General features: G+C 42.6%; 1 protein-coding gene across 4 annotated transcripts in view; it reads left to right on the forward strand.

Annotated features, from left to right (window-relative positions):
* Positions 1-27171, forward strand: part of PHTF2 (putative homeodomain transcription factor 2) — a 174070-nt gene that overhangs the window by 74472 nt on the left and 72427 nt on the right. For all 4 annotated transcript variants that reach the window (XM_039517872.1, XM_039517871.1, XM_039517865.1 and 1 more), the window contains exons 4-7: positions 4203-4272; positions 9640-9798; positions 13251-13416; positions 14134-14298. In XM_039517872.1, coding sequence (XP_039373806.1) covers positions 4203-4272; positions 9640-9798; positions 13251-13416; positions 14134-14298 — 560 coding nt within the window. The remainder of the gene's footprint in view (positions 1-4202; positions 4273-9639; positions 9799-13250; positions 13417-14133; positions 14299-27171) is intronic.

Below are 27171 nucleotides of genomic sequence, written 5' to 3' on the forward strand. Positions count from 1 at the left end.
AAGAAAATACTTGAACTTTTGCATTTTAACAGATTTAATGGTTGCTTTGTGATATCAAAAAAGAGTTAAATATGGTCACTTAGGCTATGGCTACACTTGCACTTCAAAGCGCTGCCGCGGCAGCGCTTTGAAGCGCTAAGTGTAGTCAAAGCGCCAGCGCTGGGAGAGAGCTCTCCCAGCGCTGTCCATACTCCACCTCCCTGTGGGGAATAACGTACAGCGCTGGGAGCCGCGCTCCCAGTGCTGGGGCTTTGACCACACTGGCGCTTTGCAGCGCCGCAATTTGCAGCGCTGGAGAGGGTGTGTTTTCACACCCGCGCTGCAAATTTGCAAGTGTAGCCAAGGCCTTTGCCTGTGTATTAAGCTCGTAGCCACTTTACAGAAGATAATTGAACAGCACAGATGGTTACATTGTTGGAGTGTTTTCTACTGGTTCTATCAAACTCTAGTCCATCTAGGGAATTCTAGCTAATTTGCTAAGCGTGTTAACAAGGAAGTGTTTTCAATACTTATATTCTCATAAGTAGTCAACAATTAGTAATAAAATGAAAAAATGCTCTTGAAAGTTGCAGATTTTGTGCCATAGAAATGAAAATATAATGTAGCTTATTCTTTATAAAGTGTATCTAAGATGCCTATTAGAATGTTAAAATATAGCACTATCTTCATAATTAAAGAGACCTCACAAAATAAACTTAAAATAATATAGGGATATAACCCAGGAGATCCCTTCCAGTCCTATCAGGTCCAGTACACTGTTATTGCAAACAGCCCCATCATATAATTCTGTAAATGAATATATCAAGCCCCAATTTAAAAGTAGTTTGGTTTTTCCCCTGTGCCGCCCCCCGCAACCTCCCCGTCCTACTTGAAGGCTGTTCCAGAACTTCACTCTTCTAGTCATAAACCTGCTAAATTGCAGCCTAACTTTATTCATAGCCTGTTTATACACATTTGTTCATGTGCCAACATTGTCCTCAAGCTTAAATAGCTCTTCTCCCTCTCTGATGTTTACCCCGACATATTTATAGAGAGCAATCATATCCCCTCTCAGCCTTCTTTTTACTAGACTAAACAAGCTAAGCCCTTTAAGTTTCCTCTTGTAAAGGAGGCTCTCCAAGTCTCCATTTCCTTGGTCATTTTAGTAGCCCTTCTCTGCACTTGTTCCAATATGAATTCTTTCTTGAACATGGGTGACTAGAATTGTATACACTATATCAAATGAGATCTTACCAGTACCCTGTACAAGGGTATTAATACTTCCCTATCTCTACTGGAAATACCTTGCTTCATACATGCTAGGCATACACTTTCCTTTTTCACAGCTGCAGCATTTTGGTGGCTAAGTCATCCTGTGATAGATTAATACATCCAGGTCTTTCTATCCCTTTGTCATTATACTCGCTCCCATTAGCATCCTGCCTTTGCCCCCATGGTCTGCATCATCACAACGTATTCATTTAGTTTGTGAGCCATACCTAGATTGTTTACTCTCTACCCCACTGGTTTCAACTTGTGGTCCACGGACCCCTGGGGGTCTGTAGACTGTAGATTTCCAAAGGGGTCTGCACCTCCATTTGAAATATTTCAGGGGCTCACAAATGAAAAAAGCTTGAAAACCACTGCTCTACCCCATAGCAGCCCGACTTCTTTCCTTGTTCTCTTTATTTATATTGGTTAAAAAAAAAAAACCTTTTACAAATTCGTTTTCTTTTGCAAGGCCGAAGTAAGGCCTGCCTTAAGCTCATTAAACTACTATGAGGCTTAAACAGGATTTCCTGTTGATAGAGATACATACCACGCCCTTGTAAGACACCAGTTTTGGAAGGATTCACACCACAATACAAAACTCTCCCCCACTCCCATAACTTAAAGCTGTTTAAAATAGTGGTTTTTTTGTGATAGATGAACTTCCTTTTACATTTGGAGCTGTCTTGCTTCAGATTTCACAGTGATCAACAGCAAATTATGTAACTATTAAGATTCCCATTTCTTGTTATGGAGGCTTATTTTTTGCTCAGCATAACATATCTCAATAATCAGACTGTAAAGAACATGATGTGTAAAAGTCTTCCTTCAGTCTGCACAAGACTTATCTGACAGTGTTTTAATTTTTACATGCAGCTACTTTTTCCATATTTGCTGTCTTGTAAGATATTTAACTTGTTATAACCATGTTTAGTTGTGCTCTATAGTATGTTGCTTTGTTTTGATTAATTTCTCCTGTTTGTCTCTCCAGCATTCTACACCTCTGATTTATCTGATCTAAATCTGTAGCAACAGTATTGTCTTGTTCAACATTACCAGCATCACACCCGTTTGAGCATGCCAAACTGAAATTACCCATTTAAATTAAATGGAGAAAGTTGCATGCATTCATGCATCTACTTTTCATAAGATAAATTTGCCAGTTCTGGCATTACAGTAATATGACTAATTATCACTGACATTTGTTTACTTTGGGTAAGTCTACACTGCAACAAAAGACTCTTGGCACTGCTGTAACTTTCCTGAGCAAGTTGATTCAGGCTCGCAGGGTTAAAAATTGCAGTGCAGATGGTAAGGTGTGGGTTGGATCCTGAGAGCTGAGACCTCATTAGGGAGGAGGGTCTCAGAGCTTGGGCTCCAGCCTGAGCTGCAATTTTTTGCCTCACAGCCCAAGTCCTGTGAACCTGAGTCAATTGATCTGGGCTCTGAAACTGAGTGCTGTGGATTTTTTATTGCAGTGTATATATACCCTTTAACTCATATTTAAAATAGTAAGTTTGTGTTCCTAATTTTATGAATGAAATTGACATTCTTGAAAATAAATACTTAAATGTTTTACAAAGGCAACTGCAGTTTATGCATTCGTTTAAAAAGTATTACAGAAGGAATAAGGTTCAGCCATCCCTGATAGTAATTCCACACCACTAACCTGCTATCTTTTGAGAACAACATATTAACTTTCAATCTCTAAAAACTGTACTCTATAGAGTCCATATTCCCATAATGTGGCCAGTGTAATTGACCTCAAATTTCAGAAACCAAATGAACCATAATTAAGGTGATGTTTTAGTCACAGGTATTTTTAGTAAAAGTCATAGACAGGTCATGGACAGTAAACAGAAATTCACGGCCTGTGACCTGTCCATGACTTTTACTATATACTCCTGACTAAAACTTGGGGGGTGGCGCAGCAGGTGCTGGGGGTGAGGACGCCGTGGGTGCTCGGGGTGGGGGTGGGAATTGCGGTCTGGGAGGTGCTGGGGTGGGGGTTGGTGGGGCTGGGGCAGACTCCCTACAGAGTCCCAAACTCCACCTTCTGCCCCTGATCCACCTTAAGCCCCAGTCCTGCAGCTCCTATTGGCTGGGAACTGCGCCAATGGGAGCTGCGGGGACGGTGTCTGCGGGCGGAGGCAGCATGTGGAGCTAGGAGATGAGGGAGGGGATTTCCTGTTGCCCTTCTGGGATGTTCCCCCCCCCCCCCTCCGGTAAGCACTACCATGCATCCCAATCCCCAGCCCTGAGATCCTCCCCCAGCCAGTTAACAAGGGGTATGTGTCTTTCAGTGGTGGAGCAAAAAGACCACTTTCCTTTGCCTAACTCTGCCTTTTTATGGAAGATCCTTGCTGCCTGTCAGGAAAACATATTACCCTTTGTGACACTGGGATTTAGCAGATTTAGTTGACCAGCAATTTGCAGAACACAACGTTGTTTGCCATCAGTTGTTTTAGCTGGTGCTCCTTTTGAGAACTAAAAGCTACATAGTATATATAGATTGCGATTAAAGAGAAAAAGGGTGTAGTGTTTTAAATAAAGAAGATGACAGTAAAACCACAATCCAAGTATATTACTAACGCTGGCAAATGTGTGTATAGTATGTTGCATTATCATAGTCAATAAGAATTTTTAGGCACTTCTGAAAATCTCACTCTAAGGGGGCAGTAATTGATTAGTTTTCGTTACATTATCCTATTTGTTGAAAATGTTTTTACCCCATCTTGGCTTTACTTTAACACATTGTTTGTATTTAATACCAGATACATTGTTCTTTGGAACACTTGTTACTTTAGATTTCAAATTGTGAATTTGGCATTTTCTTACACTTTTTTTTTTTTTTTGAAAAAATTTAAGACAATTACTGACCCCCATTCGTATTTTTAGCTAATGTATATTTTCTGTTGTGATGTTTATATTCTAATATTTTTTGCATATTACAGGGTCTGAGGAACAAGCCAAAGAAAACAGGACATGTGAAGCCAGACCTCATAGATGTCGATCTTGTAAGAGGTAAGGCTTGAGCTAGTAAATGCTGAATTTGTCAGTAATTTGACCTTATAGGGACAGTTATAAAAATAATTGCCTTTATCCTGATAGCCTTGCTGCAGAAGAGTTGAGTATAACTATAAAAATGAGAAGAAACCCTATAGCTAAAGAAACACCAGGAAACAGTTGTCTCCTATTTATGTCTAAATTAAAATTAAATCAGTTTAGTTACCTTATGTATTTGATCATGTAGATTTATTATAGCCATAGTCTTAAGAAAAGAGAAAACAATTGCTAATATATTTTGTATCTGAAAGTGTCCATTTTAAGAAACTTCAGAGGAAAGTTCAAGAAATCCTGATAAGGACACTTCAAGGAATAAGCTTGAGCATAGTCTGAGAAGGGGTTTGCAGATGCTGTACAGTTATTTCTTCCCTGTGAAACTGGTGTATCTGATCATACTTATTGGCTAATAACTCTTAGCCTCAGAGTACAAATCCTTGTCCTGATTGGCTGCTGCCCTTGGAACGCCTAATCTAAATGCATATACAGACATGTGCATATCACCCTGTCACTTACCAGCCTCACTCTGCTTTCAGAATCTCTGTTGCTTCTTGACCCTGGGAAGGTTTACACTCCACCCCAATAAGTAACTTTTACTGTATTTTTAGCTTCCCTTTTCCCCTCTTTTCACACCAATGCCTCTTTTCATCTTCCTCTCTTTCAACTCCCTCTTAAATACTAAATGCTGAGCAATCCTGTGAGACTCTGTGAGGGGTCAGTCAGAACAGGAGCTGGCAGCAAAATGAGGCCAGTCCCTACGTGACACAACAGGAGCTCTGAAGAGTTTTGAAAACTGAGCTGTGACCCTGAGAAGTGCCTGTGTTCCCATTTCAGACTAGCTCAATTGATTGAATGTCTCAATTGATGGAGGGCTGCTCCCATTCACTTTTTAAAGGGATAAGGTGGAGTACAAAGTAAAGAAGCAACAAAAAATAAACACAAGTCAGTTTTTAAAAAGACTAATGGTTTTGGGAACAAAGAAAGGGAGAGAAGGTGGAGACCATTTCAGTATAGCATGGATATTTTCTGCTAATGCAGTATTAAGCATATCCTTGGGTGAATAAACTCAGAGACCTAAGAATTGTTAGCTTGTAATACCCTGCAGTTATTTTAAGTGAAACATGAAATGCAATATTTATTTGGCAATATAAAGCTGAAGGACCAGATCCATTGGTATTTTGTTAAATATTTGAAAGTGCAATCTACAGAGGAGTAGTTCTTTCCAGGAATATGAGTGGCTAGCACTGCAGAGCTATTTATTTATTTTGTTTGTATTATTGTTCCATAAGAGCACTAGTCTTGGACCAGGACCCCGTTGTGTTAGGCACTGTGGAAATAGCCATATATTATAAGCAGAATGGAAACAATTCTAGGTCATAGTATTGTATAAAGCTCTTCATAGGTTAGTCCCTAAGTACTGACGCAATCACCTCTGACCTTTTGCCTCTGCTCCACAGTTAAAATCAGGCAGGGCACACTCACTCTCCAACTGGGTCAGGGACAGGAGTGTCTCAGTAGAGGTTGCGGAGCTCTCTTCGAAACAAGTCTTCCTGAGACTGTCTTTGACACACTGCAGATCCCATTTATTTTTGTCAGGCCTATCCTTTTAGAACCGTCACCTTGTCTTCTGTTCTCTTATATGTTGTTGCCTCCTTTTAATCTGTAGGGGTTGGGTTAACTGGGCGTTGATCTCATTTGTTAGTGACTTGCCTGAATGGTGGTGGGTTTTGCCCTGTACCACATCCTTTGGTTGGAACAGGCTATATATAGATATATATATATATATAGAGAGAGAGAGCGCTATATATATATATGTGTGTGTGTGTGTGTATATATAGAGAGAGAGAGATCGAGAGAGAGATCAGTGTTTGTTTTTATTTTTGTTTTAGATTAGTTTTACTGTACAGCTCTTCATGTTTTTCAGTAATGTCTTTATAAATAGGTTTGCATTAAATTCATTATAATTGAGAACGAGAATCAGTTAAATTTTCACCTTTCCGTTCTATGTTTATACAGCAATTAGTATAATAGGGTCTTGGTCCATGACTAGAGGTCATAAGTGTTAAAGTAACAGTTTATACATAATTTTTATGTGAACAAAAATTGGTTTAAAAGCACTGTAACTATAAGAAGATATGGGATTTATGGTCATAATAATCTATAAATGTCCATTGCTTCAGAAGTTGGAGTATTGGCTAGTTTTAGAAACATCTAAAATGTATTACTCTGTTATGTTTAGGAGGCTTTATCATCTGTAGACCTATGAAACAAGGCAGGACTTCTCTCCAGCTTGTTACAGACTGTTATGTTCTTTTGGGCAGGTTTATTGTCCAAACTTAAAACAAACAAAAAAAATTTCCTCAGCTCACCCTTTAAACTCTTGCTGTCTCTTCTCTCAAACTCTGGCAGTCCTGCAGCTTCTTAGCTTTCTCTCAGTCAGTTCTGCCTCACTGGGTCTTTCTCTTAACCTTTATAGCCCTAGGTGCAGCCTCATCTCTTTAATTGGCTCAACTGGGAGCACATGTTCTGGCACAGGGAACTGGGACCTACTTCAGGTACAGGGGCCAGCCACCTTGTGACATACCTGTCCCTTAAAAAAAACAAAACAAACAAAAAACAAAACTCTGCCTCTTTCACAGGTAGGCTTTTTTTCTGACTTGAGGCCCCTTCTGGAATTCTTCCACCCACAAACCAAAAAGTGCAGGGGCCTGGTGGCCCCTGTACAACCCCTGTTTTGGGCTATATGAGAGCTTCTCTGAGACTATTTTGTGACCCTGTTGGGTCACACTTACTCTGCCACATCATTCAGGCTGCTCATCTCCTTCAGCCACAGAGAAGGCTTCTGCCCATTTGACTGCCTCCCACACTGAGGTAGGCTTGCGTTGCCTAGCTCAGCTCCCTTGACTAGGACCTTTTTAAAAATTTGTTCCAGGAAGATTTGGTCCATGATTTTCTCTGTTGAACTAGTCTCTGGGCATAGCTACCAAGCCCTGAGGTCCTGTAATCTTTGACTACTACCTGTGGTCATGGCCCCAATGGAAATGGTTCAGCCCAAAACCGGTGCTATACACCTCTGAAGTCAGTCCTAGTCTATCTAAGATGGCAGCCTTCACCACAGGGTACGTCCACACTACACACCGGATCGGCGGGTAGTGACCGATCTATCGGGGATCGATTATCACGTCTCGTCTAGACGTGATAAATCAATCCCCGAAAGCACTCCTGTCGACTCCGGAACTCCACCGGGGCTAGAGGCAGAAGCGGAGTCAATGGGGGAGCCGTGGCCATCGATCCCGTGCCGCGAGGACAGGAGGTAAATCGAAATAAGATACGGTGACTTTAGCTATGCTATTCCCATAGCTGAAGTTGCGTATCTCACTCACACACACACACACACACACACACTCTCTCTCTCTCTCTCTGTAGACGAGGCCACAGGATAGGAGCCTGTCTGCTCATCATGTACTGCTTGGTATGCTGCCTGTGCCTCACCCATCAGGAACAGTGCAATGTAAATTGACTCCTTCCTGCCTGCTGCACTTGCCGCTGTCTCCGAGGAAGGCCTGTGGGTCGTCTTCTGGCCCAAGCTTCACCAGGCCATGGACTAGCTACCTGAGCTTCCCTTTCCATCACCAAGCAGGTTCCCCTGGGTCTCTTGACCTAACTGCTTCTGTAGCCATTCCTGTTGCTGGAAGGGGGGCATCTAGCCAGTGCTGTTGAGCAGCAAGTTGTGCCTCTGTTACTTCTCTAGCCTGTTCATCAACTGTAGGAGCATAGCCTGTGTCTTTGCTGTTCCTGTTGCTGCTGTAGTGCAGCTGTCTGGTGTTGCTGCGCTATTACCAATAGTATCAGAGGGGTAGCCGTGTTAGTCTGGTTCTGTAGAAGCAGCAAAGAATCCTGTGGCTCCTTATAGTCCTTAGTCCTGAGCTGATGGTGTTAAATTTACAGATGAACTGGAGCTCAGCAGTTTCTCTTTGAAGTCTGGTCCTAAAGTTTTTTTGCTGTAGGATGGCCACCTTAAAATCTGCTATTGTGTGGCCATCAGCTCAGGACTAAACAAGGACTGTGAATGGCTTGCCAATTACAGAACCAGTTTCTCCTCCCTTGGTTTTCACACCTCAGCTGCTGGAACAGGGCCTCATCCTCCCTGATTGATCTAACCTCGTTATCTCTAGCTTGCTTCTTGCTTGTTTATATATACACACCTACCCCTGGAAATTTCCACTGCTTGCATCCGAAGAAGTGGGTATTCACCCACGAAAGCTCATGCTGCAAAATGTCTGTTAGTCTATAAGGTGCCACAGGATTCTTTGCTGCTTCTATTACCAATAGATGTATCATCTCCTCCATCTTCCTTAATCAGCCAAACTAGGTGGGCTCAGTCAATGCTGGGGCTTCAATTTCCCATTTTTCTTGGCACCAGTAATCCTCCTTGCTCTCCCCTAGTACCAGGGGCCGATCTCAGTGCTAGCCTTCTCTTCCATATGTCAAAAGGAGGGCTTCTCCCCAACTTGTTATAGTCTCATTGCAACACCCACAGTCTCTCTTAGGCAGGTTTATTATCCAAACTTACATGAACAGTTCTGCAGCTGGCCATTTACATTTTAGTCTCTTACTTCTTCCCTTCCCAGTTCCTCTTTCTTCATCTTCCTAGCACGCTCTCAGCCATTTCTGCTTCATTGGCTCTCTGTCTGACTTCGTAACTGCAGGTGCAGCCCTGCCCCCTTAATTAGTCCAACTGGGAGCACCTGTTTTGGCATAGGTGAGAAACTTGCATTCCTATGTTGCCTGTACAGTCTAGCACATTTACTACTGGAAGTCTCCAAATGTGTGTGTTTGCCAGTTAAAAATGAGCATCATCCACTTGTCTTCTGGGCCCCATTGGTTGTTAGTGTATTTAACAGTTGTATTCATAAAATGTATCTTTAGCCAACTCTATGTAAATCTTAAATTCCTGGTCATTTGACTATTTGTCATGTGTTTTAGGTAACTCAGGTAGAAAAACTGAAGTTATGCATAACACAGTAAGGAGTACCTAACTTTATTCTAATATAGCAAAATAAAATCATGCAGTTAAAAGTAAACTTTCACTTTTCAACAAAAATCCTTAATGGTTGGTTGCTTTATTCTATGTAATACTGGAGGTGGATTTGAACTTTTGAATCCTGCAGCAGGTTGCCTTTATACCACCTGGATGGTGCATGTGTATATATGTATGTACCATATGGCTGCATTAATACACAAGACAGCATTGTGATTATATTGTAGTAACCAGAACTTTATTAGATAAGTGTTTTTAAGAATAACATATGTTTTCTTTAATTTTAGGATCTGCCTTTGCTAAAGCAAAACCTGATAGTCCTTGGACATCTCTGACCCGAAAAGGAATTGTTCGAGTAGTTTTCTTTCCATTTTTCTGCAGGTGGTGGTTACAAGTGACATCAAACGTCATCTTTTTCTGGCTGCTTGTTCTTTACCTTCTACAAGGTATAATTGGATAAGATAATATAAAAGCAAACATTTGTTTTTAACAATCTTGAAAATACTATATCTTGTCAAGTTCACTCAGTACTGACAAGATCCAGTATTTTCAAAATGCTGAGCAGTCCTAATAATGCACCTTTAACTTACACCGCTTACTTCAGATAAAGGCTGCTTTCCAAGGACCCCCTTGTAAGTCCTGGCAAAAGGAGGGGAAGAGACCATAGATGGCAGCACACAGCATTGTGGCCAGTAGGCATTGGGAATTGGCTTCAGGACTTTCTAAATTACACAGGGGGGCATGGAACAACCCAGGATTGGGAGGGCATAATGGTGGCTTAAAGCCACTTTAGCACCCCTTCCACTTGAACAGTGAAATCTGTGCTGTGCTTCCATCCTCTCTATGATGAATATGAATAGTAAGAGTTTTCTGAACATCCATGGAATGCCAGAACTCTGAGCCCTGAGGAAAATCACTTCATCCTCACCGTTCCAGTAGCAATGCTGATCAACTATTTTCTCCACCATTTTTCCCTGCTGCCCAAACTTCTAGCTCCACTTCCCAGTAATACTTCCTTTTGCTTGCCTTTATATATACACCCTGTTTCTAAGTGTATTTAAAATCCATAATTGATGATGAATTTAGGTTCTGTAATAGCTGTGCATTCTGGGTATATTTTAAATCACTGGGGAGATTTTACTCTGGGTAGATGCAATCTGTGGATAGTTGGGTGTATTTTTTCATGTAATATATCAGAGGGGTAGCCGTGTTAGTCTGGTTCTGTAGAAGCAGCAAAGAATCCTGTGGCACCTTATAGACTAACAGACGTAGTCTATAAGGTGCCACAGGATTCTTTGCTGCTTCATGTAATATGTTCACCAGCCTAAAATCAGATTAAAAGGATGTTAACATATGGTAAAACCATGCAAATATGTATCCCAACAAATATCCACAAAGGGACCTTCCTTTTTTAAACTATTGAAAATATATTTATATATAATATACACTCTCTCTCTCTCTCTCTCTCTCTCTCACACTTAATTTAGAAGAATTTACTATGGTATCATGCATGTTACTTTAAAATGAATCTTTGAAACAAGGTCAAAGATTGAAGACCTTCCACTTGAAGGGGACGGACTTTTTAGTTCTAAAACAAATGGAGTCTTAGAGAAAATGAGAGACAAGATCAACAGCTATGCATCAGGGTTTCTCGCAACCTTTTAAGAGGGAAATTCCTATACCTGCCTTCAAATATCAAAGGAAACATTGTCCACCTTATTCTTCATCTTTGTATTTCAACAAAGGCACACACTACCAGCAGCTACAATGGCAATCACTGCTTCTCGGTAGCAATATAAAAGACGTCCCTGTAAATCCATGATGAGACAAAGGAATTTGTCCTCCATTGCTTCTGTACCTGCAGTTAGAGTGCAGGTGTGACATGAAGTTCAAGAGCAACAAAACAACCTTGAATTCACTTCCCCTAACAATTGGAGACTCTTTGTGTCATGTTTACAGCAAGTGGCAAAAGACTCTGTAGACATATGGGTTTTGGATATTATAAAAGGACAGTTTGAAATCTTCCCTCCAGATCAACTTCCCCTCCCTCTCTTTTCATGGATCCCTGTCAAAAGTTGGTGTTAAGAATAGAAATCTACACTCTATTAATGGAGGGAGCGGTAGAGGAGGTTCAGGAAAATCTCAAAAATTGGGGTTCCTACTCCCACTGTTTCCTAATTCCAAAGAAAGATGGAGGTCTTTGTCCCATCCTGGATCTAGGGCTGAACAGATACATCCAAAAGTTCTTCAAGTAGTGTTTCTATGAATGCTCCACTGTAGGTGCATCTGTGTCCCTGTGCCTCTAATTGGAGACTTTTAACAAGACGTCTCTGGAATAACCAGGAGTCTTGCCTTCATGTCAGTGTTCTGGAGTTGAGAGCAATTTGTTAGCACTCAGATCATTCAGTACTCCAGTGCAAAGATCAGTGGTTCAAGTGGCCACAGACAATATAACAGTAGCTCTGCATGTGACAGGGTCTCTCAATGAGTCAGTGGACCAGCTACACAGAGACTTTCCCCAGATGCACAAATGGTACTTTGTGGCTTCATAGCTACTTTGATACTTCAGATAAAGATCTAATTACCAGAAGATTTAACACTTAAGTTCTCTTCTATTTTTTTCAAGAGCAGGAGCTAGCTGCTCACTCTCTAACAGATACAGTCCTCCTAAATTGGGGTACAGATCTGATGTATGCTTTCCCACCATTCCTTCTAATGTGGAAGATTGTGAAGATGATCAGCCAGGATGATACTTATTGCCCCAGCGCAGCCAAGATAGCAGTGGTACATGGACTTATGCCTTCTTTCCAGAGGGAATTACAGACACTTACTTGTGTCATTGCAGCAATGGAAAATATACTATCCAGATCTGCTTTCATTGCATCTGACAATGTGGGCGATAGAACTCTGGCAGAATCAGAGCAATCTTTCTCTGTAGATGTACAATATGTTTTACTTAACTCTAGGAGACAAGCAACTAGGAAATGTGATTTAAAATGGAAAAAATGTTCACTGTGGCTGTATGATCAGGGTTGATCCTGTATTATCTCCTATTCAGTCAATATTTGCTGTTTCTAAATAAATTAGTTTGTTCATAACTTTCAGCACAGAGGCCAGTTTTAATAAATTATATATGAGCTTTGTTCTGACTGTTGGATTCCATGAGTTATGCACCTCAAAAATTTTCGTGGAAGCATGAACAATTCCTACTTTAAAGGTTTCCACAGGTGACACATTTCTTGATGCATCAATATTCAGTTTATACAGGTTTCTTCTGACCAACTGTAAGAAATAGTTGCACCAGGACACTTTTTTTTTTCATGAAACAAGCTGACATTCTAGTTCAGAGGACTCGTGGTGTTTGTGAGATATAATAAAAAATGTCCTATAATATTGAACACATTGATCCATTTTATTACAATTCCAAAACATGTATAAACATGCCATGCTGTGGTCTACATACAGATGAAGATAAATTTGTAATGGATGTGACGGTATGAATAAGTGATACTGTCCTATAGTTGTTAATTTTTTAATCTTCTAGTAATCCTATTTAAAGATTTCTTCCAATTATCCTCTGAGATCACCAGACCTGGAAATTGTTTCCATGTGTCTGGGTCAGAAATGACATCTCTATTTGCAGCATATAATTAAGATATCAGAATGGGTGTGGTTCTACTTCTAAGATTAGAGTAGAATCTGCAACCTGTCATTTAGCAATGCAAGTTGTATCAGAGGATATATTTGGCTTGAGTGAGTTAGGTGAAGAGCAGTTAGGATGTGGAAAAGGATCTTTAGAGATGTGAACAGTTTTAATTTTGTGAAATATCCATGTTAGTTGACCAATAGACCAATTCAAGACAATTCAGACACTGAATATTTTTTTCCTTTATTGCAGTTGCCGCAATAGTATTATTCTATACAGCAGCAAGCTCACATAACATACCTCTGACTGAAGTAATTGGGCCAATATGGCTAATGTTGCTACTTGGAACTGTGCATTGCCAGATTGTTTCAACACGAACTCCTAAACCACCACCTAGCACAGGGGGTAAAAGAAGAAGGTACAGTCTATACTAAAATGTTTCCTATCAGTTAGGATCATGAGTACATGAAATTATTTTGGAATATACGATCTCTGAACCATTTTGCAAGGTTTTGTCTACAATGGAGTATGATATGCATTGTCTTGTAAGAAATTTGAGTACTGTGTATATATTTACTAAACTTTAAAAGTGATTGTTAAAAACTTTAGTCTTGTGATTTCACCTTTATTTGTCTTTGTATTGAACCTTTTTGCTTCAAATTGTGTGTCACTAAATATTGGTAGAGACTGTTCTGTAAATATGAATGTAAACGTATATTCAGTACTCAATACTGATCAATAATCTTCCTGTTGGAGGCCCAAATTAAAAGAAAAACAGTGCAACCAGAAACATGGGCCCCATCCTGCCAACACTTAAATGAATAGGGTTTACTACTATGAGTAATCCTGTTGAAATTGGTGGGACTACTCACAAAAGTAAAGGCTCAAACCCACAAAATGTAGTGTTCAGTGAATTTACATTTTTGTCTAGAAGAAATTATATAATGAAAATGGACAGTTTTAATGTGCTGAATGTTTTAAAATATTTATTAAAACAATATGGTAAATTACTAGATTAATATATGTTTTGAAAAGTCTCTTATTTTGCATGCTTACAAAAATTGTTGAACACATTATAGAGCTAATGGATTACATTTATAAAGATGCCTTCCCATTTTAATCTTTTCTGATAAAGGAAATTAAGGAAAGCAGCACATTTGGAAGTACATAGGGAAGGAGATGGCTCTAGTACCACAGATAACACACAGGAGGGAACAGTGCAGAGCTACGGTACAAGCACCCCTTACAGTATTGGCACCGTCTTCAGAGATATCTGGCATGCTGCTTTCTTTTTATCAGGGTTTGTATTTATTTAAGGCTATGTATGTCTTAGATATGCGCTATCCCTTTTCTGAAAAAGTAATATTTGATCTATATTTCTATCAAATGTTTTTCTACCAAACAGAATATTTTTCTGTTTTTCTAACATACTCTGAATTATTTGAGCTTGTGTAGACATTAGTCTGTATTTTGGCAAATTCCAGTGAAATAATCCATGTGAAATACAAAATTAATGGCTTAATTTTACAAATGTGTTTGATGCTTAAGGGAGTAGTAGTGTATATAAGGCACAGCTGGGCAAACTACAGCCCATGGGCCATATCCGGCCCATGGGAGGCTAGCCCCCAGCCCCTCCCCTGCTGTCTCCCCTACTGCGCAGGCAGCGCTCTGGGCGGTTTGGTTGAGAGCTTCTACAGGACAGCGCTGCAGTGTGCATAGCTCCGGTCAGGCGGCGTGACTCCCAGACATGCTACTCTGAGTGGCATGGTAAGGGGGCCGGAGAGTTGGATAGGGGGCATGGGGCAGTCAGGAAGCAGGGGGCAGTTGGATGGGGCGGAGGTTCGGAGGGCGGTGGTGGTCAGGGGACGGGGAACGGGGGTGTTGGATAGGTGTGGGGTCTCGGAGGGTCTGTCAGGGAGCGGGGTGTGGATAAGAGTTGGGGCAGTCAGGGGACTGGGAGCAGGGGGGATAGATAGTGGGTGAGGTCCCAAGAGGGGGCAGTTAGGGGAGGGGGGGTCCTGAGAGGGGGCAGTTAAGGGACAAGGGGCGGGGGGGGGTTGGTTGGGTTGGGGGTTCTGAGAGGGGCATTCAGGGGGCGGGAAGTGGGAGAGGGTGGATGGGGGTGGGGGCCAGGCTGTTTGGGGAGGCACAGCCTTCCCTACCCGGTCCTCCATACAGTTTTGCAACATCAATGCGGCCCTCGGGCCCTGATATAAGGGCTATCAAAGGTAAGACACTTCAGTTTCTCTATTTTTAAATCCTGTCAGAGAATAACTTACTGGTGGCAATGGAATTCCATGGCATGACAAATTCAAATGTATATATTTCTTTGCTCTAAATCTATGCCTGCAAAAAAAAAAAAAAAAAAAAAAAAAGTCAAGGTGTCAAATACCCATAAGCTTTTATTGTTCAGCAAGGACCATAGAACACTTAAGGTAATGAACTGCAACTTCCATATTTCTTCTTTTTTAAATTAAGCCTTTATACAATTGGAGGGAAAGTATAGTTATTGTGCCCTTCAGTAGCCTATTTCTTTTGCAAAAAATGAATCTATTCAAACAATGGTCCTTGGGAAAACTTACGTTAAAACATTTAATAGCTCTCTAGAATCCAAATGCAAGTGCACTATACAACTGCATTAAAAATTGGGAGGCATTTTAGAAACAGTTCAAAATATGGTATGTAATGGAAGGTGGTCTAAAATTGAGAAAAGGGATACTGCAGTTTCCTACATGTATGTTTTATGGTGGAAGTCTCGTCTTAGTGTAGTAATATTAACATCTTTCATATTTGTGATTGTGCTCTTAAACTCTGATTAAAGTTTATTCGGTGTTCTAAAGTTAATTACCAGGAGCTTCATATTGAGCTGCAGGCTTTTAGATATTTTAAAGCAGTGGCAATTCTATCCCATTTTAAATTTATATACATTTTATTTACATTTTTCATTATGTAAACTAAACTGGCTTTGAAAAGTATAAGTAATCAAACGGGTGATCTTTTTGAGTAAGCCCACATCTAAATGAATTGTTCTTCATGCAGTCTATTCCAGCACATCTGGAGCTGACAGTGTAAAGTGCTGAATATCTTCAACTTTCATAGAAATCAACTGCACTTAGCACCACACAGGATCAGGCCTGTGGCACCCCAAAATTTTCCCTCACTTTCTCAAGGGTCAGCATCACATACTCAATATTTCCAGTTAAGCAGGGCTGTTTGTGTCTAACTTTAGAGCTTATTTACATCATTTAATCAAATCTCAGGGTTATAAGCAATGAGAAGAACTTGCTACACCCTACCCTGAAAGGCTAGAGCTTCTTAGACAGCCCATCTGAGGAAACTGAAAACTCACATCTAACCTACGTCTCGTATAGCACATTGCATAGCACTATTATTAGGTCATTAGGAAGGCTCAGGTTGTCTTTGTGTACACTATGAGCTGGGGTCTGTGATTCCCTTGCTTGTGTACACATTTAGCATTTGCTTTCATCAACCTAGCATGAGTGTAAATAGCAGCATAGCTGCGGTTGTATGGGTAGCGGTAGTGGAGGCAGGGCTGAGCTGTGCTGAGTGCATATTCACTGGTTTCAGGTAGGTTTGTACTCAGTTTAGCTTAATTCACTAAGAGAACTATACTAAACCATATTAAGGCTACTTTTAATTCTGAATAATAGTATCCACACAGGGATTTAATGCAGCTTAACAAAGCCACTTCAAATTCACACCGTTCGTTAATTTGGATTCACTTTCCTGGATGTTCCCATGTAGACAAGCACTTAGTACTGTAGTTGAAGGCACATTCAACATTTCGCTGTACATGATTACTTCCATTTTCCTTAGTTAGAAGGGTCTAATTGCAGTCAACACAGAGAATCATGGAAGCTAGCTGTGGTGAAGTTTCATGCTATTGCTCTACTAGTGCCACAGAGCTACCAGTGCAGAAAATACTGCTTCTAGCATAGCCTTTGGTATGGAACAAATTGAACTGAATTTGATTTGTGATTTTTTTTTTCTGTACCAAAGGAATTGTTAACATTGTTGCTCAGATATTCACCTGCATGATTCACTGTGTATAAGCTGCTCAGTCAATCCTTTGCACTTTTTCCTCTATAGAGGAAATGTTTTGCATGTGTTTTTTTTCCCCCGAACACCTACAATATTGTATATAATAATGAGTGTTGTGTATGATGATGTAACCCACACACCTACTGGGTGTAGTGTTCTGTCCCATCTAATGGCACTGAGACCATTCATTCATTCATTCATGCCCGTCACCCCAACCGGGGTATGGGCCGCCAACAACAGATCTCCATAGTCTTCTATCCTGGGCCATTCTCTCTAGCTGGTTCCAGGTATAGCCCATTTTTTTGCTATCAACCTGAAGGTCGCGTCGCCAGGTATTTCTTGGGCGGCCTCTTTTCCGCTTGCCTTGGGGGTTCCACTGCAGTGCCTGTCTGGTGATGTTGGTTGGCTGCTTGCGTAGTGTATGTCCTATCCAGCCCCACCTTCTCCTTCTAATTTCTTCCTCTGCTGGGAGTTGATGGGTCCTCTCCAAGAGGTGGATGTTACTGATGGTGTCTGGCCAGCGGATCTGGAGAATCCTTCTGAGGCAGCTATTAATGAAGGTCTGGATCTTCCTGGTGGTTGTTTTGGTTGTCCTCCAGGTTTCAGCTCCATACAGTAAGACTGATTTCACGTTGGAGTTGAACAGTCGAATCTTTATTGCCAAAGACAGCTCTCTGGAGCTCCAGATGTTCTTGAGCTGTAAGAAGGCTGCTCTTGCCTTACCAATCCTTACTTTGATGTCTGCGTCTGTGCCACCCTGCTGGTCGATGATGCTACCTAGATAGGTGAAGGACTGCACTTCTTCCAGGGGCTTCCATTCAGTGTGACTGGGTCGTTGATGGAATTGATCCTAAGGATCTTGGTCTTGTCCTTGTGGATGTTAAGGCCAACCTGTGATGACGTGGCTGCCACTACGTTGGTCTTCTCTTGCATCTGCTGTTTACTGTGCGAAAGGAGTGCAAGGTCGGCAAAGTCCAGGTCATCAAGCTGGGTCCACAATGACCATTGGATTCCATTCCTACGCTTGTAAGTGGATGTCTTCATAATCCAATCGATGACGAGAAGAAAGAGAAGTGGTGACAACAAGCATCCTTGTCTGACTCCGGTTCGCACCTGGAAGCTGTTTGTGAGCTGCCCTCCATGGATCACTCTACAGTGTATGCCGTCGTATGAATTCTTGATCAGGTTGACCACCTTTGCTGGGATGCCATAGTGCCGAAGGAGCTTCCAGAGGGTCTCTCGATCCACGCTATCGAATGCTTTCTCATAGTCAACAAAGTTGATGTACAACGAGGAGTTCCACTCCATAGACTGCTCGACTATGATGCGGAGCGTTGCTATCTGGTCCGTGCATGATCTGTTCTGCCGGAAACCTGCCTGTTCATCTCGTAGCTGTGGATCGATGGCATCCTTCATTCTCTCTAAGAGGACTCGGTTGAAGACCTTCCCTGGCACTGACAGGAGTGTGATTCCTCTATAGTTGGCACAGTTGCTGAGGTCTCCTTTCTTGGGGATTTTGATGAGATATCCCTCTTTCCAGTCAGCCGGAATCACTTCTTCTTCCCATATTTTCTCAAAGAGGGGGTACAGCATTTCCACTGAGGCATCCAGGTCTGCTTTCAGGGCCTCTGCTGGGATATCATCAGGTCCAGCCGCCTTCCTGTTCTTCTGATCTCGTCTCTGGTTGGTTTATCGCAATTGATTGGGAGGTCCTCGTTGGCTGGGTCGATGTCTGGTGGATTTGGTGGTGCTGGTCTGTTCAGGAGTTCCTCAAAGTGCTCCGCCCATCTGTTCATCTGTAGTTCTATTCCTGTTATAGACTTTCCCTGCTTGTCTTTAACGGGACGTTCTGGCTTGCTGAACTTTCCAGACAGTCGCTTGGTAGTATCGTACAGCTGTTTCATGTTACCGCTGTATGCTGCCTGCTCTGCTTCTGCTGCCAGTCCATCCACATAATATCTCTTGTCCTTCCTAATATTCCTCTTCACTGCTCTGTGGGCTTCAGCATACTCTTTTTGAGCTTTGGCCTTTGCTGCTCTAGTCCTGCTGTTGTTGACTGCTGCCTTCTTCTTCTTTCTGTCTTCTATCTTTGTCAAGGACTCTGCTGTGATCCACTCTTTCTGCTGGTGTTTCTTAATTCCAAGCACTTCCTGGCATGCTGACCTAAGTGTGTCTCTCACTTTCTGCCATCTGTTGAGTACACGGTCTTCCTCTTCCTCAGACCGATCCTGTAGTACTGAAAACTTATTCTTCAGCGTCAATCCAAAATCTTCCTTGGTCTTATGGTCCTTCAGAAGGTTGACGTTGTGCTTCGCTCTTCTGTCTGACGCGTCTATCCAGTTCTTCTTCAGCTTCAGCTTCAATCTGGCCACCACTAAGTGATGGTCGGACGCCACGTCTGCTCCTCTTCTAACTCTAACGCCCTGCAAGGATCTTCTGAACTTCTTGCTAATGCAGACATGGTCGATCTGGTTTTCTGTCATGCCTGCTGGCGATACCCAGGTACTCTTGTGGATCCGCTTGTGAGGAAAGATGCTGCCTCCTATGACCAGATTGTTAAGTGCACACAGATCCACAAATCTCTCTCCATTCTCACTCATCTCTCCCAGAGCATGGGTCCCCATGACTTGTTCGTATCCTGTGTTATCAGGTCCAATTTTGGCATTAAAGTCTCCCATAAGGATGGTAATGTCTTTGTCTGGGAGAGTCTCTAATATTTTCTGGAGTCTGTTGTAAAAGTAGTCTTTGTCCTCCTCTTCACTGTCATTGGTTGGAGCGTAGCACTGAACAACATTCATCTTAATCCTCTTCATTTTAGTTCTGAAGGATGCTGTGATGATCCTGGGACCATGTGCCTCCCAACCAATCAGTGCTCTCTGTGCCTGCTTGGACAACATGAAGCCTACTCCTGTGTGTGGTGTGCGTCGCTCTCTTCATGTCCTGAATACAGCAACAGCTCTCCTGTCAACAGTCGTCTCTGTCCAGCTTGCGTCCATCTTGTCTCGCTAATGCCTAGTAGGGTCAGGTTGTTGCTCCTCATCTCTGCTGCAACCTGCGCCGTCTTTCCTGACTCGTACATGGTCCTCACGTTCCATGTGCCGATGGTAATCCTCCTGGCTGCAAGAAGGGTGATCGGCTTAGTGGCTTCCTCGCGGCTTTCACCACCCAGCGTCATGCATCTTCGAGTTGAAGACCCTTCTTTTTCCAGGCTAAAAGTCTCTGTTAACTCTATTGTTGGCGTTTCTGTAGCAAGCTGATTTTTACAGGGTGGAGTTGCTAGCCCCACGCCCAACCCTCCTCCTTTACCCTGACTTGGGACAGGCAGATGGCCCCAAAGGACCTCTCTGGTGGAGTTGCACTGAGACCACTTAGAGATTAATGAGTCTGTTCTACAGCCTTAGTTAACAGCCATATGGCTTTTGGTTCATGCACTAAGCTCCAGAGGTCCCAGGTTCGATCCCACCCACTGGCAACCGGGGTCTGTCAGTGTTACAATGGCATCTAGGAGCTGGGATTTTTCAATGCTTTCTTTCTTTTTAAAACCTTCATCTCTTTGTGTTAGTATTTTGAAAGAAATAAAATTAAGCAGTTTAACATGTTGCCCAACAGTCTTGTCTTCCATCAGAGTTTAATTTCCAAAGGTGACAACTATACTTCTTTTAGAACAAAGTATCAGAAACACTATTAAATGTATACAGTTTGGTCAAGAAGTGGGGCTGGCCACCAATCTAGTAGTTGTGCAGGGTATTTATACCAGGGGCTGAGAGCATCAAAGAGACAGAATACACGCCTCTTGGAGGGATGGAGTGCCTCTTATTGATTTCTAGCAATGTCACTCTTCTCTGGCAAATACACAGGTCAGTATTTAAAGGCTCTAGAAGTCCAGCATTCTCAGGCAGGAAGTTCACAATGCAGAATCTTTGAGAGATGAGTGTGGAGGAAGTGAGCCCCAGTGATTCTTCCAAGAAAGGCTGAAATTTACACAGTAACAACAGAATTCATGGTTCCTCACCCAGCACTCTCCCCCACATTACTAGTTCATTATGTTTTTGTATATTATTATAATGGCTGATTGAAGCAGTGGATTGTATTTACAGAAGTGGATGTATTGTTCTTGGAGTATATCATAAATTGAAAACACAATAGAGTGAAAACAGTTTTTATCAAATATATACATACATTCAGACCTAAATAATTTTTAAGTGTTTGAAACCTATCCTTTCTGAATAGCAGAGTCCAATGTCATTAATAGTTTGTAGAACATTTAGTTCTTGATTTTCATCCAGCACAAAAAGGAATCTGTGAAATTCTGACCCAGTCTTGAATATCATTTTGGTGAGGGAAACCTTGTACAAATTGTATAATTTATTATTTATATTTCGATATTATCTAGAAATCTCAACCAGGTTGGGGTCCCATTGAGCTAAGCTCTGTACACATTCATAATAAATAAGGTTAGCATCTGTTTCAAAGAACACACAAAATGTAACACCTCAGTTCTGAATTTTGAACTCCTCTAGGATTGGGTCAGGAGAGAATCTTTAAGATCAGTACAAATGAAAGTAAAGGGAGCAGACTATTTCTCCATTTACAGAAAGAAGATTTGCTCTTTAGTCTCTCCTCCCTTACTTCCCCCAATTTATGATAATGAAAATCTATCTTCCAGAAACCTTATTTAAGCCTTCCTTAACACTTTCCTCTAGCTAATCCAGAGAGAAGACCATGTCAAGTACTGCTTGGCCTGTCCTGTCTTTTGGTATGTCTGTAAATCGCAAGACACCTTCATGTTCCTACAAGTGTTCATGTTATCCCCCTCTACATTCACTTTATTTCCTTTAGATTTTTCACACTTCATATAGTAATCTGTAATAAACATGTATTAACATTCTAATAGAGAGTTACACTTGTTCCCCACCTCAGGCGAAATTTTTAAAGCACATTGCAGTGGGGAAAAAAAATGAAATAATGTGGTTTTTGGAGAGTACATTGGGGTTGCTCTTTCCCAGTACTTTTCAAGTTCAAACTGTTTTTTCTGGGAAAGGTCACATGAAGCAAGTGCATAATACTTTCCAGTGCGACCATTAATCCCAATTCCAGTTCCTGTAAACGTTTACAGGATGTTCAAACTTGTCTAGCCTGATCTTTGCAGTGAAAGTTGATCATGGGGAAAACCAGGTTTAGTTGAACCAGCACCTTTTTGAACTTTACAGGCCTATGAATGCATTTCGAATCAAAGTTGGAAGAATTATCACAACTGTACCTCATGCATCAGTTCAATAAGTCATGGAATAGCAGAGTCTCACTGGTTATGCTTTTGCATTTTTTTTAATCTGTGCACTGTCTAAAAGAATTTTTCATATTTCATTACTACTTATTTCATTTAATACTCTTGATGCTCTGTGTGCCAGAAGACATTTAATGAGCTTTGCTTCTTTATTAATATACTGTACACAGAAAAAGGCTCTAAGGAATTGAATTACCTGAATATTACTTAATGTTCAATTTTAGCAAATTGTTTGTGGTAGACTTGATCAGAATTGAGTACTTAATTGTCTTGTATTGTACTGAATTTCTATTAACTATGTGTCTCATGGGATTTGCATTTCTTTTCAACCACTGTAGCTATGAAGAAGAAAAGATACCAAAAATACTGTTTTAGTACATTAAAATGAGCTTCTTCTGCCTCCCTCTTATTGTTCCTTTTTCTTATTCAGCCTCTTCATTGTTGGTTGTTGGGACTTCTTGAAGCGCATTCTCTTGCAAACAAGGCCAGCTAGCACCAGAGGGTTGATTTGCTTTCTTTCCTATGCTTAATCATCCATTTTCCATAAACATAAATGATAGGTTTCATAGGCATCTCCCTTTCCATCTCTCTAGTCTACTCTTCATCTGTTAAGTAAATAATTTCAACACCGTAGAACTGCACCAAAGCAAAATTTTAATATACCTATTTTGGGTAGTTTTACATGTTTTTCTAAAGCTTCAATAGTGTGTTCAAGTGGACTTCATCAGGCTAATCTGTATTTAGAAACTTTAAAATAAATATGTATACAGGCTAAAGCATTGGTCTTATGAAAAAAGCAGAAAGCCTACAAGTGAGTCTTCAGAGGCTTTTTTTTTTAAGGTGTTTACTGCAAGTGTAGAAAATTTTGCCATCCTTTCTTCTCTTTAAGCTTTTAGTAAGAAGGTTATCCTTTAGAAGTAGTCATATATTCTACATCAGAAACAATGATTTTCACATTTCTGTGCTCCCATATTACCCAGTAGTAAACCTGACTATCAGCTTTATGGTTCTATCTGTCAGGCAGTAAGTAGGATGCAAGTTCTGTCATTCAACTGCATAATTTTAATTCTTCGAGTGCTTGCTCGTATCGATTCCAATTAGGAGTGAGCGCGCCACGTGCGCGCTCGTTGGAAGATTTTTACCCTAGCAACACTCGCTGGATCAGCTGGGCGCCCCCTGGAGTGGCACCGCCATGGCACCGGATATATACCCCTGCCGCCCCAGCCGCCCCTCAGTTCCTTCTTACCGCCCGTGACGGTCATTGGAACTGTGGAGCGTGACTTTGCTGATCTCCACATCCCTAGCTACTCGTAGTTCTGTACTGCTAATTGTGTCATAGTTCGAGTTTGGTAGTTATAGTTAGTATTAGTTGTTGTTTTTATAGTTAGTGTATATAGTTAAAAGGGGGGATCGGGGATTAGCCCCTTTTCCCCCGCCCCGGTACGGGCCCATGCCCAAGGCACCGGGGTTCAAACCATGCTCGGCATGCTAAAAGCCAATGCCAATAGGGGATCCCCACGACTCCTGCCTCAAGTGCCTAGGGGAATCCCACCTTACAGATAAGTGCCGCATTTGCAAGTCCTTTAAGCCAAGGACGAAGAAGGAGCGGGACTTTAGATTGAAGCAGCTCCTCATGGAGTTGGCACTTAGTCCTGCAGCATCGGTACCGAGTGCCCAACAGACTGCTTCGGTAAGGAGCGCCCCTTCGGCCCCAGACCGCTCCGGTACCGAGAAGGAGCCCCGGCACCGACCTTTACCGGCACTGACATCTGCTCAGCACTGCTCCCTGTCTCCAAGACCCAGGAAGCAACATAGCGCTCCAACTGCTGCAGCTCAACAGAAGGAGTGCTCTTCGAAGATGGCTCGCCCGGCACCATCCCCTGCCATGGCACCGTCAGTCGTGGCACCGCCAGTTGCGACTCCACTGAGCTCGGCACTGTCGATTCCGGTCCCACAAGGGCTGTTGAGTCTGGTGCCTGACAGCTCCCCGGCTCATGCTGTGGTTGAGCTTGCCCTGCCTTCTACACCGGAGACCTTCTCCACGGCACGGGAGCTCATTGCCATGATGGAGTCGGCACGGCCTCAACCCCCGGCACCGCCGGTGCGGGTTATTCAATCAGTGGGGAAACTGGCCCTGGTAAGGCCACCTTCCGTTGCCCCAACAGAGAGTCGTCGTTCAAGATCACGATCTCGCAGACGCTCTTGATCACACCGTTCCCGCTCCCGGCGCCGCTCGCAGTCCCGGTACCGCTCTCCATCGCGGTACCAGTGGCACTCGCAGTACCGGTCGACATTTCGGTCGCCAACCAGGTACTCCCGGTACCGATCCGACTCTAGGCACCGCTCTCGGCACCGTGTTTCCCGCAGTCGCTCTAGACAAAGGGATTTGAGGTACTGGTCGACCTCCCGGCACCGCTACGGTAGAAGGTCCGGGTCTCGCTCGCGGTATCGTTATGGCTCACGGTACCGCTCTCCGCTACCAGTGCAGAAGTAGAGGACCCTGTTGTGGATATCATCTCGGCTGATGCACCTACTAGAGTGGCCCTGCCATTTATCCGCACCATACAATCCAATGCAGATACCATCTGGCAGTCCCCGGCCTCGATGCCTGTTCTTGCTATTCTGGACTACCTCTGGTCCCTGAAAGAACAGAGCCTAGCGGTCTCATCCATAAAGGTCCATCTGGCAGCCATCTCCGCCTTCCACCCAGGGGAAAATGGCCGATCAATCTTCTCTCACCCCACAGTCTCAAGGTTCCTCAAGGGCTTAGAACGTTTGTATCCTCAAGTCAGACGACCGACTCCTACCTGGGATCTTAACCTGGTCTTAGCCAGGCTTATGGGTGCCCCTTTCGAACCACTGGCCACCTGCTTGCTACTGTACCTTTCCTGGAAAACAGCCTTCCTCGTCGCTATTACTTCGGCGCGACGAGTATCTGAGCTTCGGGCCTTGACAGCTAATCCCCCTTATACGGTATTCCATAAGGATAAGGTACAGCTGTGACCACATCCCTCCTTCCTCCCTAAGGTGGTGTCTGCCTTTCATGTCAATCAAGACATCTTCCCAGTCTTTTTCCCAAAGCCGCACACATCGCGACGGGAACAACAGCTGCACACCCTAGACGTTCGCAGGGCTCTCGCCTTCTATATCGAGAGAACAAAACCCTTCCGAAGGTCACCTCAGCTCTTCGTATCTGTGGCAGATCGGATGAAAGGCCTACCGGTCTCATCCCAACGAATTTCATCTTGGGTGACGTCCTGCATCCGTACATGCTATGATTTGGCTCATGTTCCGGCTAGCCACCTCACCGCCCATTCTACTCAGGCTCAGGCTTCATCTGCCGCTTCCTGGCCCATATTCCCATCCAGGATATATGTCGAGCAGCTACTTGGTCATCGGTTCACACCTTTGCCTCGCATTACGCACTGGTTCAACAGTCCAGAGATGATGCAGCATTTGGCTCAGCAGTCTTGCATTCTGCAACATCTCACTCCGACCCCACTGCCTAGGTAAGGCTTGGGAGTCACCTAATTGGAATCAATATGAACAAGCACTCGAAGAAAAGACGGTTACTCACCTTTGTAACTGTTGTTCTTCGAGATGTGTTGCTCATATCCATTCCAAACCCGCCCTCTTTCCCCACTGTCGGAGTAACCGGCAAGAAGGAACTGAGGGGCGGTTGGGTCGGCAGGGGTATATATCCGGTGCCATGGCGGCGCCACTCCAGGGGCGCCCAGCTGACCTACCGAGTGTTGCTAGGGTAAAAATCTTCCGACGAGCATGCACGCGGCGCACGCACACCTAATTGGAATGGATATGAGCAACACATCTCGAAGAACAACAGTTACAAAGGTGAGTAACCGTGTTTTCTCAGTTCTTCCTCATTTGTCTGATTTTTGCATACTGGAGGGCATGGAGTGGCACTTATATTAAACCACTTACCCACCCAATCCTTCTTTCTTTTCCTTACGGAAAAAAATTAAAGTGAAGGAAACTGAAGAGCATCGTGAATAAAGACCCTACTTTGTCACACCCCCAGTCTCACAAATTATTCCAACTTTGTCCCCAGTTCTCCACAACCATCTCTGTTCTGTCCTTTACACTCACACTATACATGGAATGCCCTTCCATGAGCTGATCTGCCAATCCACTGCCCTTATTTTAAATTCATCCTGTAGATCGACATCATAGACAACATAACAAAATGACTAGCTCAGTCAACTTGTATGTCTGTTTGATTTATCTCATGAATAAATTGTTCATCAAGTGTGGAGAGAGGGACATAAAAACAGTGGAATTGAAACTGGGAATTGATGAAGGAGAAATATGGTCAAAAGGGCTTAATTGTGATTTGGGGTAATTTTAATATTTTTTACTGAAACAAAATATATCCTCCCCTTAAAACAAAACAAAGTGTCTATCACCCCATCACTTTGTGTGCATATTACATCCTTTTCCCTCACTCTCAGCTGCCTGTGTCTTTTTAGATTGTACATCTGTTGGAGCAGGGACTGTTTACATCCATAGTGAGGGCTAAAATAGGCAATCCCAAGACTACATCCATTCTGTGCTGAAGCATTTTGTGCAAAAAAAAAAAAAAAAAAAAAGTCAAATCATAGAATAGAATAGTCCTTCAAAAATATTACAGCATGATTCCTCTTATAGTGTTGGGGGGAGCTTCTGGGGAATACCTCTTGAGGCAAAACCCCCTGTGAAGAAAAATGCTTTTGGGGAATGTCTTTCTTGAAAAAATCTTGCTTAACAGAGTCTGCCTGAACTCCCAAAATGTGGCCTTATAATTGTAAGCAGAGCCCAAAACAGACACAA

This window comes from Mauremys reevesii, linkage group 1, assembly GCF_016161935.1.
Source record: "Mauremys reevesii isolate NIE-2019 linkage group 1, ASM1616193v1, whole genome shotgun sequence".
In the NCBI taxonomy this organism is placed as follows: Eukaryota; Metazoa; Chordata; order Testudines; family Geoemydidae; genus Mauremys; species Mauremys reevesii.